General features: G+C 40.5%; 1 protein-coding gene across 3 annotated transcripts in view; it reads left to right on the top strand.

Moving 5' to 3' along the window:
• The window catches only part of camkmt (calmodulin-lysine N-methyltransferase), a 102823-nt gene that overhangs the window by 56413 nt on the left and 32006 nt on the right, over window positions 1-14404 (top strand). For all 3 annotated transcript variants that reach the window (XM_067515417.1, XM_067515407.1, XM_067515397.1), the window contains exons 4-5: window positions 11701-11761; window positions 13497-13548. In XM_067515417.1, the coding sequence (XP_067371518.1) occupies window positions 11701-11761; window positions 13497-13548 (113 nt within the window). The remainder of the gene's footprint in view (window positions 1-11700; window positions 11762-13496; window positions 13549-14404) is intronic.

The raw sequence follows: 14404 nt of genomic DNA, 5'->3' as shown, positions 1-14404 counted from the left end.
TTTTTTTAGGCATTAAAGAATATTCCTAAATCTTTTTCATCTTTTTTTCACATTATGACCACTGGCCTAATATCGAGCAGGTCCCCCTTTTGCCACCAAAACAGCCCTGACCCTTCGAGACACGGATTCCACTAAACCTCTAAGGGTTTGCTGTGCCCTCTGGCACCAGGCTGTCAATAGCAGATTGTTGGCGTCCTCCAAGTTGTGAAGCGTGGCCTCGATGCACAGACTTGTTTTTCTAGCCCATCCCATGGATGCGTGATTGGATTGAGATCTGGAGAATTCTGAGGCGAAGTCAACATCTCGAACATCAATGGCAGGGTGTTTTATCTTGCTAAAAGATGCTGCTTCCCTCTGGAAATACCCTTTTCATTAAGAGGTGTACCTGGTCAGGAACAATGTTTAGGTAGCTAATATGTGATAAGTAATATCCACATGAATGACAGAACCCAAAGTTTCCCAGCAGAACATACCCAAAACATCACACTGCCTCTGCCAGCCTGCCTTCTTCCCATAGTTCATCCTGGTGGCGTCTCAACACACATGCACCCAGCCATCCATACGATTTACAAGAAAATCAGATCATGTCAGCTATGTCGCCCATTTCTGATGCTCACATGCCCATTGTAGGCACTTTTGGTGCTGGACACGGGCCAGCATGGACAGGCTGACCAAGTTATCTTGCCATCACAACTTGGCCCTTTTCAAAGTTGCTCGAATGCCAACATCAACTTCAGGGACAAAGTGTTCACTTGTTGCCTAATATGTCCCACCCACTTTTAGGTGTTTTGAATTGTTGCTTTAAATTCACAACCAAGGCCCTGCTTAGCAGCTCCTTAAAAACAACTCTCTACATTAGACCCTATTCCACTACATGTGGAAGCTGCATGGTCCACATGCACAGTGTAGCTGCATGCTCTAATTCTCTGATGCTTTGGGTATAAGCATTAAGTATCAACTTCAACATTTAAAACAGTTCCTCACTTTATTTGACAATCTCTCTAGTTTGCCTCCTCTGCCATCCTCTTCTCTATACTATGTCTTCCTCCCTTTTTCTTTCCTCCTCCTCTTCTCCCAGCACCTCTTCACCAAGATAGAAAAGCTGGGTCTCATGTTTAAGGCATCAGTGCAGTTGTTGGGCAGACTCCTGGATGCTTGAGTCGTGAAGGTGATTTTCGTCTCCCTCCTTTCTCACCCACTCAGAGTCTCTGTCACTCTTCCTGAATATATCCTTTCCTCCGATCGTCAGTGGCCCCTCTCTTTGAATTTTGATAACTTTGTGGGATACAACTTGTAATCATTCCCTGCTCTCTCCTGCACTGATGTGCTCAGAGAAGTGCAAACACACACATACAGTATGGGCAGACATGTTTTTATCCACAAGTGTACACACTGACTTGGTGTTTGCATGAGGTGTTTCCTCACATAATGGAGTCACAATCACAGTGTGGCTTCCAAAATTAATTAGTTGAAACAAATACCCCACACAAATATACTGTAATACAGGCTGATTGCTACACAGTATAGTGGCAAGTGACAACAAAAATCAAATATCCAGTTTACTTGTCTGGCAAAATCAGTCTATGTCGACACACATTCTTGGGCTGCATGCAGACATGTGCCCAGTCTGCCCGTATCCCTGTGCAGTGACAAATGTGGAAAGCAGAAATTGGCCTTTTGTCAGAGTCCTTTTCTGTTCTTTTTTTTTTTTCCCTGATGTTAGTTTTTTGGAACTTGTGAGCATTTCTAAAAACAATATGATAATTTAGCAGTTGCTAAGGGATCACCGGTTCGAAAGCCGCCAGTGAATTTGTGCCATGATGTGCACCTATGATAAACGGGCCCACACACACGTGTTCTGAATCATTTGTGGAATTCAATATCATCTATGTTTAAATGTGTGTAGCAGGCCCAACTTGTTCAACTAAAAGAGACGTAGATGAACAAATGAGGGTATAGTAATAAACCATAAACTAGAACTCAACATTACTAACTACAATATATAGTTAAAGATATATTTGTGGTTGCTTAGAACACAGGAAAATGATCAGCAGGCAGAGACGTCTCTCTCTCACACACGCACACACACACACACACACACACACACACACACACACAGACACACACACAGCCAACACCACACCAGCTGGCACAGCTTCAGGGATTGTTGTGGTTTTCACAGTCTCATTTATTTGGAGATAGGGCTTGTTTGAGAAGTGTGTTTAAAAAAAAAGCCTACACAGGCCACCAATTTTAGTTGAAAAAACTATGTGATTTGTGATTTTCACATATAGTGTGACACTTGTGTTAAAATGACTAGTCGGTTAAGATTTTGGTCCTAAGTATAATCAAACCCACAGTAACAGGGTACTGACAGGGGAAACCCCAGTTTTCACTTAATTTCTGTATCTTTTTTTTTTTATTCAAGCGGAAGATGTGAAGGGTGTTAAAATCAATTGTAAAAATGTGGGCAAATCTGCGTTTATTACTCCTGGTGTTCGCTATGGCAAACATTTTTTTCAATATATTACTTTGCAGTCAGAGAGAATAGCGCAAGGTGGATGCAGGGAGGGGCTTAGTGATGTTGGCAGCTGTGATGTTTACCTATATTGTATTTTTCACCGTAATCACGAAACAAGGACCTCTCATCGGTCAGTTTAATCTACCCTGTCCTTTTCCTCTACTCCGTGCATCCTTTTCTTATGGTCTACCCTTTTTCCCATTCTCACTCCTTTTACTGACTCCAGTCCTTTTCCCATCACATTATTCCAACTCTCTTCTCCCTTTCTCTTTCACTGCTGTCCATCTTTCTCCCTTTTCAGTCACCCCCATTTGCTTCTCTGACTTGTTCTCCTGTCCTAATTGTTTATACATTAACATTCAAGAGACAAGACAGCTTGGTGCAGGTGACACCCTGTAATTTGACATCCTTGCCTTTCCTCAAGGAGAGAGATGCAATCTGTGGCAATCTACATAGTGTGTGTGTGTGTGTGTGTGTGTGTGTGTGCAGTGTAATCTGGGGTTGTCACATGGCTTCATGCCACTCTCTGTATGCTAATCAACGAATGAAGCTGCAAAGCTCTCATCTACCAGCTAAACCCTAACACCTCAGTGCTGATTTGTCTGTTAGCTAAACTCTTTTTATTTCTGCCTCCTCCTGACTCTCCCAACATCCCTACTCTCTCATTCTCTTGCTTTCTCTTTCTGTAATTCCGCATTTCTGTGCCTGTCTCACTCCCTCTTTCTATCCTTTTTTTTCATACTTTATTCAACTCTGCTCTCGTAACCCTCACTTCCACTGTGCTCCTGAATACCCACTCTGTACTGACAATGGTTATGTACCAGACGTAATTCTATGAAGTGTTCGCTCTCTACTTCTATTCATTATCAATGAGAAGTGTCGGGCATGATGGGATAGGTAGTGAAGAAAGCAAGTTCATGATTCAAAATAAAAAAAAGTCATTATATTTTTTGAATAAGAAAACTAGTTACAGCTTGATAAATATTATATAATGTTTTCATATTAAATCATATTTGTTGTTTGTCCTGCTTCATATTTCCGTAGAAAAGTGGATAATGAAAATCAATGTTGAAGTAATTTGAATTCATATCAGAATTGTTTTTTTTTTTTAAGGTGGAAGAGAAGAACAGACAGACAGGGCAGAACGGTTAGTGTGAAAGCACTCTTGACTCGCCACTAAAATGTCCCAGGTTCGATTCCCAGACCGGGCGGGGCCTTTCTGTGTGGAGTTTACATACTCTTCCCGTGTTTGCTTAGTTTTCCCACCTGAGTGCTCTGGTTTGGGTTAGGATGTGCTCCAATTACCTGCCATTCCCAAAAAAAGTGTTTCTAAATGGAGAATTTAAGAAAAATAAACAGATAATGTAAACAAAGTTAAGATTTTTTAATGAATTGTGAGCAAAATACATCCTCATTAGGGCAAATTTAAACATTTTGACTGTCATGGATGAATGGGTGTAAAAGTACTTCTAAATTATACTACAGTCAAATTAAAAAAATAGCTTGCCACTTCTGTGCTGCTATTTCTTGATGTCTGTTGGCGGACAGAGACACTTACTGATATGCATCTAATAAGGTAACACTGGCCGATTTGGTTGGGCTGATTTCCAGATGCAATGATTTGAAACACAAAGCAGCCTGTAATATTGGTTTTTGTACTTAGCATATAATAAAACCTTGACAGCTTTACTGTACCAAGTGCTGTAGATTTTATTTGCACATAATAAAATATATAAAAAGACAAAACCCAGTGCATATTTTCCAACACATACAGTGCTAAAACACACCCACTCAAACCATGTATTTGGATAAGCATTGCAGTGCAAAGTGGTTGTGCTTATTTTACATGGAGTATGCCATTACCCTCCTTTTTTACAGTATTCAGCACTGTCTTCTGCAACAGCAACTACCACCAGAGGAGGTTCGAGGAAAGAGCCTGTCATCTAAACAGACTGGTAGAGAAGAGATAAAATAAGATGCAGTCGTGCATTTGTCTTCATGCTTTTTCAAGCTTTAAGACAGGTTGACAGACAGGCAGGCAGGCGGGGAACCAGGCAGACAAGAAGTCAAGCAGACAGTTATAGGGGCAGTTAGACAGGCAGTCAGCCCTGGCATTTTGCGGCAGATAAGTAAGCTATCAGAGGAGGGGGATAAATAGCAGAGTAAAGATTGGTCCTGGCCCCCTCAGAGAGGAGCGGGGGCCACAATGCAGGCGTGGTGGGCAGATAGCCCCCTGCTCTCATTATACTCTGCCTAATCCAAAACGATGTTTACTCAGAGAGAGAAAGAGAAGGGCCACGCTTATCGAAGCACTGCACAGTCCTCAAGGTTTGGGTGTGTGTGTGTGTGTGTGTGTGTGTGTGTGTGTGTGTGTTAAAGTGAGCCTATTCCAATGGAAAAAGGGATCAGGAGTGTCTCCAAGGCAGACTCTGTTGGCTAGAATGTCGATGCTTATCACACACTGCCTGGCTCTTCTGGTGAAAGGCGAATAGGCTATCTAAACTGCTTATTCACAGCAGGTGTATTTACCATACCAGCCAGTAAAAGTGATCATTTTGTAATTGCTATTATTAATAACGTACTGCTAGAAATAGTTCAAGCATTTATAAAGTCTAACATAATCTGATTTATCAGAGAATGATACAAAGGCTTCCCCTTTTTTGATTTTAACACATTAGAAAATATCAGTAATATTATTGTGATCCTTTATCCCTGTTGAAGTGTGTTTACATTGTGATTTAGTTTAGTTTATTCATTTGCACATAAAAAACTGCATACAAAAGCAGAAATAAAGACACAAAAACACAGAATAAATGTGACTGGAGGGGTCAAGAAGCTCCAGGCTTAACATAACATGGACCTCCCCAAACTTGCAAACTAAATTCAGTCAAACAAAACACAAAAATGTATCAGTTAAAAAAAAACACAACAAAAAAGTAAATCATAGTCCAAAGTCTTCCCAGAGAGAAAAATCAAAAAAGCAATATCAGTATTATAAAGAACAACCAACTACAAATCATGAACTAAGTGTATTGACAGCTTCTTTCTCTCTAACCATAATGAGCTTTTGGTAATCTTTACTTTGGTATTTCATACCAATACTGGCAATGATTGGCTTTATAAAAACGAAGATAATATGCCTGTCTAGTACCTTGAAAATTAACCAGTGGAGTTTAATTAATTAGGTAATAAGTAAGACATATTAAAAACAACATAGTTTGCTGATGATTTCCAATAATTGTTATTGGAATCCAATGATTCCAGTTGGTATGTTTTTTTTTTTTAGTTTAATTTCTTGTGAGCTTGTGTTCTTAAGAAGTGTGTATGAACAATCTTCACTCCATGAGCCTATACACTAGCATGGTTCCTACTATACTTCCTGCCCTTTCCTGTAAATAGCATAAAATTCGTCTTTTACCTTCAATGACCTGGTTGCCGGTGACCCCAAACTTTTTGCCTGTTTTATATGTAGGTATTTTTCTTCTCTTTTCCGTCCATTTGTTTTTTTCTTCATCACTTTAACCTATACATCTCATACCTTTTCATGAACTGAACAGAGTTCAACGCACTCATACAGCACACCTTGACATGCACACCCCATAACTAATTTCATTTACCCACTATCGTCCTGTTCCCCTGTGCTTTTGTAAATGATCTGTACTCACTATTGTCTTAAATACAGTATGATGTGTTTTGTGCATCAATTTAAAAAACGCATTGAAAAACTCCTGAAAAAGTGGATGGAGAGGGAAAGATTTGAGATTAAAGTTGATAATAACTTTGTAACCATTCAACTGTTATTAACCCAAGCACCCACCTCTCTTGTACTTCACCACTGTGCCATGTACATGTGTGCATGTTCACAAATGCACACATCTTCTTCAGTCTGTCTTGTCTTTTTCTTAACTGTCCTTTACTTACACACACAACACACACACATGCACACATCTGCTCTGTAGTCTTGTGAACTGTGTTTACCCTGTCTAGGCTGGCCAGGGTAATCCCGGCCTCCACTAAAGTAGCCGTGTGAGAGGACAGATTGTCAGTTGATCATGGCCAGCCGAGAGCCTTATCCCTTATTGGATCGGCCATGGAGGAGGCTTAGGAATTATCTGAGGCCTTGCTTAATGTGGAGAAGGATCACCACCAGAGAGCCATGGAGCCTGAAGTCTCGCTGAGCCTGAGGGGAGAAAAAAACAGTTTGTGCGTCGGTGAAATCAACAGAGGTGTGTGCTTGTGTGTATCAGTATGTAACAGTGATTGAGGCACATGGGTGTATGTGTGTGCACAAAGCAAAATCATAGCCCACTTAACCCCATCTTGACATCCCTCTCTCACGCCTCTTCCGTGCTTGGTCTATTTTTTTTTTTTTTTGCCATGCATTCTTGTCTTCCTCACCTCCCTCCTACTACTCCTTTCATTCCAATTCCTCCTCTTTTCCCTTGCCACTCCTCCCACTGCCTTACTCTTGCTCCTCCTCCAATGCTTCTTCATCTCTGCCCCCCTTTTTTCTCCTTTGCTATCCAATCGTTCGTCAGCCCATTTTATGTGCCCCATCTTTCATTTTGCTTTTTACCTCCATTTGACCCTCTTCTCCTTCTCTAACTCCCTATCTTTTCCCACATCTTCCTCCTTGCTGTTCTTCTCCCCTCTTTTAAAACTTTTGCCCATTTCCTTTTGTTAAAGTGTTTTTTTTGCATCCCTCTCCACCTTGATCATCTCCCTCCCCCTTTTTTCCTCTTGCTTCTCCACTATTTCTTCTTTTACTCATCTTATTCTCCTGATTGCCTTATACAGGCCTCAGCAGGAGGCCTGACAAAGGCTAATGGAAAAAGAGCAAAAAAAAAAGGAACTAAATGAAACTGAGCTAAATTGCTGCTTTGTTAAGATAACTGTTGACCAAGACCCCTTGTGTAACTGTAAATACAGCAGCTGACATCTGGAATCGTTTCATCATATTGTAAAAAAAACACAATGGTCCTTGGCTGTTCTTAAATGCAAACTTATAATTGCTATGATAAGTACAGAGTTTTCTAGGATCTACATGAGACAACTTGTCTTAACGTTTGGACTACAAGAAGTGATTGAACTTTGTAGAGATACAAAATGCTTGAAAAGCATCAATCAATATTGCTTTCAGCAAAAGCTCAGTAAGCAGATCCTGTTATCTTTTAAATGAAGGTGTTCAGGTTGTGTTTAATTAATCCTTGGAACAGAGTAACTGCCTTGTCTCATGTAATATTAGCTTTGCTTGGTTGTCATTTTGTTTGCCTTTTCCTAAATAGCACCTGGATCCCTTTCATATATTTGAAACAGCCCTTTAATTCCATACCCTTTTTACTGATCCGTTGCCCAGGAATGCTCTGAGACTTCTTAGGAGGACTTGGAGGATGTGTACAGGGAGAAGGGATACAAGAGTTACCGTGTTAAGTTTCTTAGCCTGCCTCCTTCACGGTCAAAACTGTGCATCACTGACAGTTACTTTTAGCACTGCTATAAGTCATAGACTTCCCAGAGTCACCACGGGTCACCAGGATGTAGAGGGATGAGGGTTTAGGATGTCATTATGAAGTAGATTCAAAGGCCAAAGCTTCAAAGCTGCATTAAAAGAAAAAAATCCAATTGGTTCAGCAGTTGTACTGTTTACATAGTGTGTGTCTGACTTTAAAAAACTCCCCAGGAATATGGCCAACCTGTAGAACTTGTTTCTAAGCCAACACACGATCAAGAACATGGACAGCATCCAACACTTAAATACTCACATCTTGCCTACAGCTGTTTTGTCTTAAGCATACTGCATAATATGCAAAACCATATGAAAAAATTAAGATGCCAGTTATTATTTCATATTATTTCAGTTACATTTGCAAGTTTTGTGTATGAAAAGAACCACTTACTGGTCAAGCAGTTATCGAAAAGAAATGTATGAATGTAGTTTAAGGTTTTTTGTAAATAGTATGCACATAAAACTTCAAAGGAAGAAAAATGTTTGCAAAAGTACAGTTGGCAAACTTATAATATGGAATGAAGTGAACATATGCACAGCAAACACTTTCAGAAACACACTAACAGTAGCAACCAAATGTGAGTTAATGTCTGTACCACACAACCTCTGTGAGCCTGACATATTGTTTTTGGGTAACACCACTGAAGAGGTTTAGGGCTTGGGACTGATGACTGTATTAAGCTGACCCACACACACACACACAAACACACACACACACACACACACACACACGACTTCCTTTCCTCATCTAGTAATTGAAGGTAAGGAATAATTTCATTATCCTCGGGAAGAGTAATCTGCTCTCTACTCCTGATCCCTTCATTTCCTACAGTGCACCTCAACCTGGGAGGTGCACACACACACAAACACGCAGGGGCCACACACTTATCACACATCCTCAAGCGCACGTAGGCAAACACACACACATACGCAGTGCCTATCACCTTGGGCTATTAATGTTATTGGAGTTTAGGATTAACCATCAGATTCACATATGCTTTACAAAGCTTTATTACTTAGGGCTGTCACACACAGAAATGTGTTTTCTCTCTCTCACAACACACACACAGGAGCACTACTTGCTGTAAAAGAAAGTTTATCTGAAACCATGAGCACCAGTTAGTGGACAGAAGCAAGCCCCTCATTAAAGGTAGCATGAATACAGGTCCAGCCATATAAAGTTTGGCAAACTAAAGCCCTGCACAGTTTTTCTACCACAGTGTTATTCTTTACTAATATAACCACATGTGGCCTTGAGCTATTTTGGTGTTTCTCTAAGGTACTGTAGACACTGTGCCAGAAAACAACTGGAAACCTTCCCTTTCAGGGCAGGATGATGTTACTTTAACTCCACAACACAATTAGTTGGCACATCATCAGACATAGACTGCAAAATCAAAAGGCAGGCGACATCATCTTTGTTCTTCTTCTGTTTGTGTTGCAGTGAAGGGTGGGTGACACCCAATTTAATGTTGCATTACCACCCTCTACTGTTCATCTACCCAAGATGTTTTTGGGTGGCCCTTGATGTCAAGTGTCATGGTAACACGAATCTCTGAACGCAGATGGAAGGGGCTCAACCGTCATTTCACACAGCAAAGGATTGTGGCAGAACACCCATTATGTTTCAATAGAAAACATAATTAAAAGGAGAGAATTCGGATGCTGGTTAACCTATTGTAGAGACTAAACAACAGCTCTAGTGTGTATTTTTTAAAATTATTAACGTAGGAAAAGGGCTACTGAATTATTAAAATAACATTCTCAAATCTGTGTTGTTCTTGTCACCAAACACAAGCAGAGCAAATGCACTGGGTGACATTTGACTTCACCGCTACATTTCTCAACCGTTGTTTAAACGTCCAACAACATTAACTCTGGTGCTCTGTATAATGTCATGGACGACCAGGCTCAGCATGGCCACTCTGAGTAGTCTGTAGCTAAACAGCCTCATCTGCAGCGAAAAGTTATATATTGTGTGCATAAGTGGTAGAAGTACACAAATTCAATACTCAAGCAAAGCAGGTTATCTATATTTTACCTGAGGTAAGTAAAAGTACTCTACTAAGAAAACAGTGTATTTTAACCAATACTGATTATGATAATTATGGCAAAGATGGGGCTGATTTTACTCACTTTCTGTACTGGCAGGTGGTAAACCCATAATGACACATCAGGAGTTATTAACTCATGGTATTTAAAAAAAAAAACATAGAATCTTTATTTTGTTAAAACCAACCCTTGGTATTAATGTTGTGGCCAATAGCTGTATGTATGGCAATTTTTATGGAGCCACAGACCAGATAGATAAATTAGAACACATTGAGAAAAGGACTAACACATATTAAACACACATTCAGTAAAAACTACAGAATAGGATAGCGATATTGCATTATAGAGCATTATTATGCACAACAAACAACACAACTTAAACAATGCTCCACACAGTATAGGATTGCTGCCCTGCCCTAACCTGATGTGCCAGTTGACAGTATAACACCTACTCCACCATGTGACAAGCTGCAGTCTGAAGGGAAATAACAGATGAAATTTAAAATGTCACCTTATTAAACTGTTACATTTTGTGACACTGTGTAGACACACAGCATAGGTCCTCTGGTTGTCATAGTGTGTGTGTGTGTGTGTGTGTTTGCTGTCATGGCAAGATGTAGAAAGCGTGTGTTTTTTTCCTAATGTGGAAATGGAATATTTGGACATTTTATCAATAGGCATTATTAAATCCTGCTTGCCTGAGCTAATCTTGGCAGACTGGAGTAGGAGGAAAGAGAGAGAGCGAGAGAGACACAGAGAGGGAGAGAGCAGTGATGTCTGCCCCAGGAGGTGAAGAGAGACCGCCTGTAAGCCGCTTATTATATCGACTACCACCTTTTCTCTCTCCCCCTCCATCTCTCCCTCCACAGTTTTCTCTTGTTACCTCTCTCATTTTCTATCTGTCTCCCTAACTTCCTTGCTTTCCTCAACTCATTCAATATCCCCTCATTCTCATACAGACACAAAACACAAACGCACGTGTGCACCCAAACACACACAGAGGGCGCCAAGCTGAACCTTGTTGTTCAAAGCCAGCAGAAAGCTGAAGTTTTATTCAAATGAATGTTTACTTCTTCTACTGCCAAGATGAGTGTTTTTGTCTATGGGTGTGTTTAACTGCATGTGTGTACGTGAGAGAGAAAGGGAAATCGCAGTAGCTAGTATGCAAGTGTGTGTGTGTATGTTGGGGTGTGTTACATGCACGGCAAAAAGAAAAGGGCTGACAGTAGGTGATAAGCCAGACAGGCCTGCACGCTGTGATTATCACCCACTGGACCCCCTGTCTCTGTCTCTGTCTCTCACACACACACACGCATACACAGTGCCCAATGAGAGAGTGTGTTGCAAGGATTTAGAATAGACAGAGACAGACGAGCCTTGGATCACAGGCAAAGTGGAAAACACAAGAGACGCAAATGAACACAGACTGCAAAATACAATGCATCCAATTATGTTTCACTGAACACTCATTGTTTTATTTGGGTTTTATATCAATATTAATGTGTTTTGATGTTTAGACAGCGGGATCAGAGCACTTTGTCACACTGGAGATGTCACTAGAGATAGAAATGCTTGCATATAAAGGCCTGTTGCTGAAATGTAACATCTCTCTCTGACGCAGGTGTGTGGCCATCTGAAGAAGTGATGGCTCATTACTGTCTGCAGAAAAGTCACATCTTCAAGTGAGTTATTCCTCTCTTTGAACCAACTCACTCTATTCTCAGCACTCTCAACTGTTACAAGAAACAAAAGGGCTAATAGCTGTGATTACTTACATCAGTTTGTACCTTATCTTTTCGGTATTTAAACTATGCAGTTTACCAAATGAAGGTACCTTTGTATTTAATTTCAGTTTTTCATATAGATAGGGGTGTTAAAGGGCAACTTCACAAGGGGGGGGGGGGGGGGGGGGGGGTTGTTGTTTTTGTTTTTTGTTTTTTTTGTCCTTTTTGTTCATTTGGCTTATCCCGTGAGTTCAGGGTCACCACAGCGGATCCTTGTCCGCATGTTGATTTGGCACAGTTTTTTCACTGGATGCCCTTCCTGATGTAACCCTATCCAATTCCTACCATGTACATGCAATGCATTAACACCTCCCTCTGGCCTCCCTAAATTTTAATATTTCTCGCTTTACAGCTGATGTCATCTGGAGGAGCTTTGGAAAAGCAAGTTGACCATGATTACAAACTCTAAAGTATGAGAAATGAGATGAGATCTGAACTGAAGGTTCTTCCAAGTGATGTCCTCATATTAAGATATTTTGATATACAGGAAGTCAGTGGGACATTTACATGTACTACGCCAACTAGATCCAAAAGAATCAAGATTAGTACCATGTGAACATGTCCTTTAAAAGAGTTGAATATGAATAAAGATTTCTTGCTTAAACATTAGAACTCTTTTGATTATATAAACAAATAAGATATTCCAAAATATGTCTGGCAGTGTATTCTTTTAACATTTTATTTCAAAGAAATCTGCTGTATGATGAATAACCAGAAGAGGGCTGTCATTATTCCTGTGCACACCCGTTGAAAGCATTATGCACGTTGCAATGACAAACTGCAAAATTATGCTAGAGAGAATCTTGAAAACTAATTTTGAAAACATTTCTCTTCTTCTTTAGTAAAATTAAAGATGTGTAATTACACCCACATTTTTCTTTGATTATTTTATCTGTGATTTATTGACATTATTTCAAGACTATAACTGATTGTAAACTTTAAATGTAATCCATCCAAATTATTTCTGACCAGGTCCTGCAGTAAAGGCTTGGTACTCGTGTCATTCTGTACCCCACCATGCCACGCTGCGTTGTTCTTTGCTGCTCTTTCCCCTGCTCTCATCTTCTCAGCAATGGCCTGCCCTGCGGCACAGGGCTGAAAAGCACCCAGCCACCTTTGATTTCCACTCAAGGTGGAACGTCACCCTTTGATTTCCTGTTTTAACATTCAAGAGGCGGGAGGCGAGGAAGAGAGGGGTATTGATCAGAGCAGCATAGTGAAGGTCAGGAAGAGAGGGAGGGAGGCAGGGAGAGGATGAAAGAGGACAGGAGTAGAGATGGAGGGGAAGGGGAGATGAAAGGAGGATGAGGATGTAGAGAGGGGTTCAATGATGCGAGCTCCAAGACTGTGTTTCTGTTTTTTCACGAGATTTCCTGCTGATTGAGCTTGTGCGTCTCAGTGTTCTGTATTCCACTTTAAGGTTGATGGTTGAATTGATATTTCTTACCCTGCTGGGTTTAGTATGTGTATTTGTAGGATAGTGTGTGTCTGTCTATCTGTGTGTGTATGTACATGTGCCTGCCACGAGTGTAGTATACTGTATGTGTGTGTTTGTGCTAAGCTGCTAGATTTGGCTCAGCAAGGTGAATTTCACTCCAGCTCATCTCTCTCTCTCTCCCTCTCTGCCTCTCAGGGGTGCAGTGTGTGAGCTAGGAGGAGGTATGACTTGTCTTGCTGGGCTCATGGTAAGTAACACACATGCTAGAGCACACACACACACACACACACACACACACACACACACACACACACACACACACACACACACACACACACACACACACACACATTTCTGCATAAAAAGTGGTTTGGCTTCCCTAATGAAATCACAAATCAATACCCAGCATGGGCACAGAGTATCTGTAACTATTGATATACAGTATTTTTCACTCCTTGTGTCTGTGTGTGTGTGGGTGTATGTGTTCACGTTCCTTCATAAGTGCATCAGTGCACATAAAAAAGCTTTGTGATCTTTTGCCAGTCTGACTCGTAGTTGGGCAAATGTTTCTTAATAGTGAAAAGTACAATGGGCCTCATACAAGAACCACTCATTTAATTCGATTTGTTCTTAGGTGCCGCATAAGATTTAAGAGAATTAGAGGCATTCACCAGTTTTCTCAAACTTTGACTCATGAGTGGCCCTGTTGTATAGCACTGTTTTGATCATACATAACTGATATATGTACTGTTAACATTATTTACTTGGTTTGGTTTTCTGCAGCTACTGACTAAAACTTTTGTTTTTTTGTTTGCTGATTTCGGTGGAGCTTTAGATTACAGCCCGCAAATTACACGGTAAGTACAGCAAAGTTACTGTGTACTTATTAGTATCAATGGTAGTACCTCCACAGTATTTATGCATACATATTTGTTTTTACGTGATAAAAATAAGCAAACTTAGGCGAATAACTGGGTAACAGGGTGATAATAAGAAAAATACCTACAGTGTCAGTCTTTTGTAGTTAAGGGGTACTTACTGAATTATTATGATGTAACTGCTGTGTAACTACATATAAGAAAAGGGCAAGAGGCTCCACTTTC

This window comes from Channa argus, chromosome 1, assembly GCF_033026475.1.
Source record: "Channa argus isolate prfri chromosome 1, Channa argus male v1.0, whole genome shotgun sequence".
Taxonomy (NCBI): Eukaryota; Metazoa; Chordata; class Actinopteri; order Anabantiformes; family Channidae; genus Channa; species Channa argus.
The sequence above is the reverse complement of the archived record's forward strand: the minus strand, read 5'-3'. Positions and strand labels throughout refer to the sequence as shown.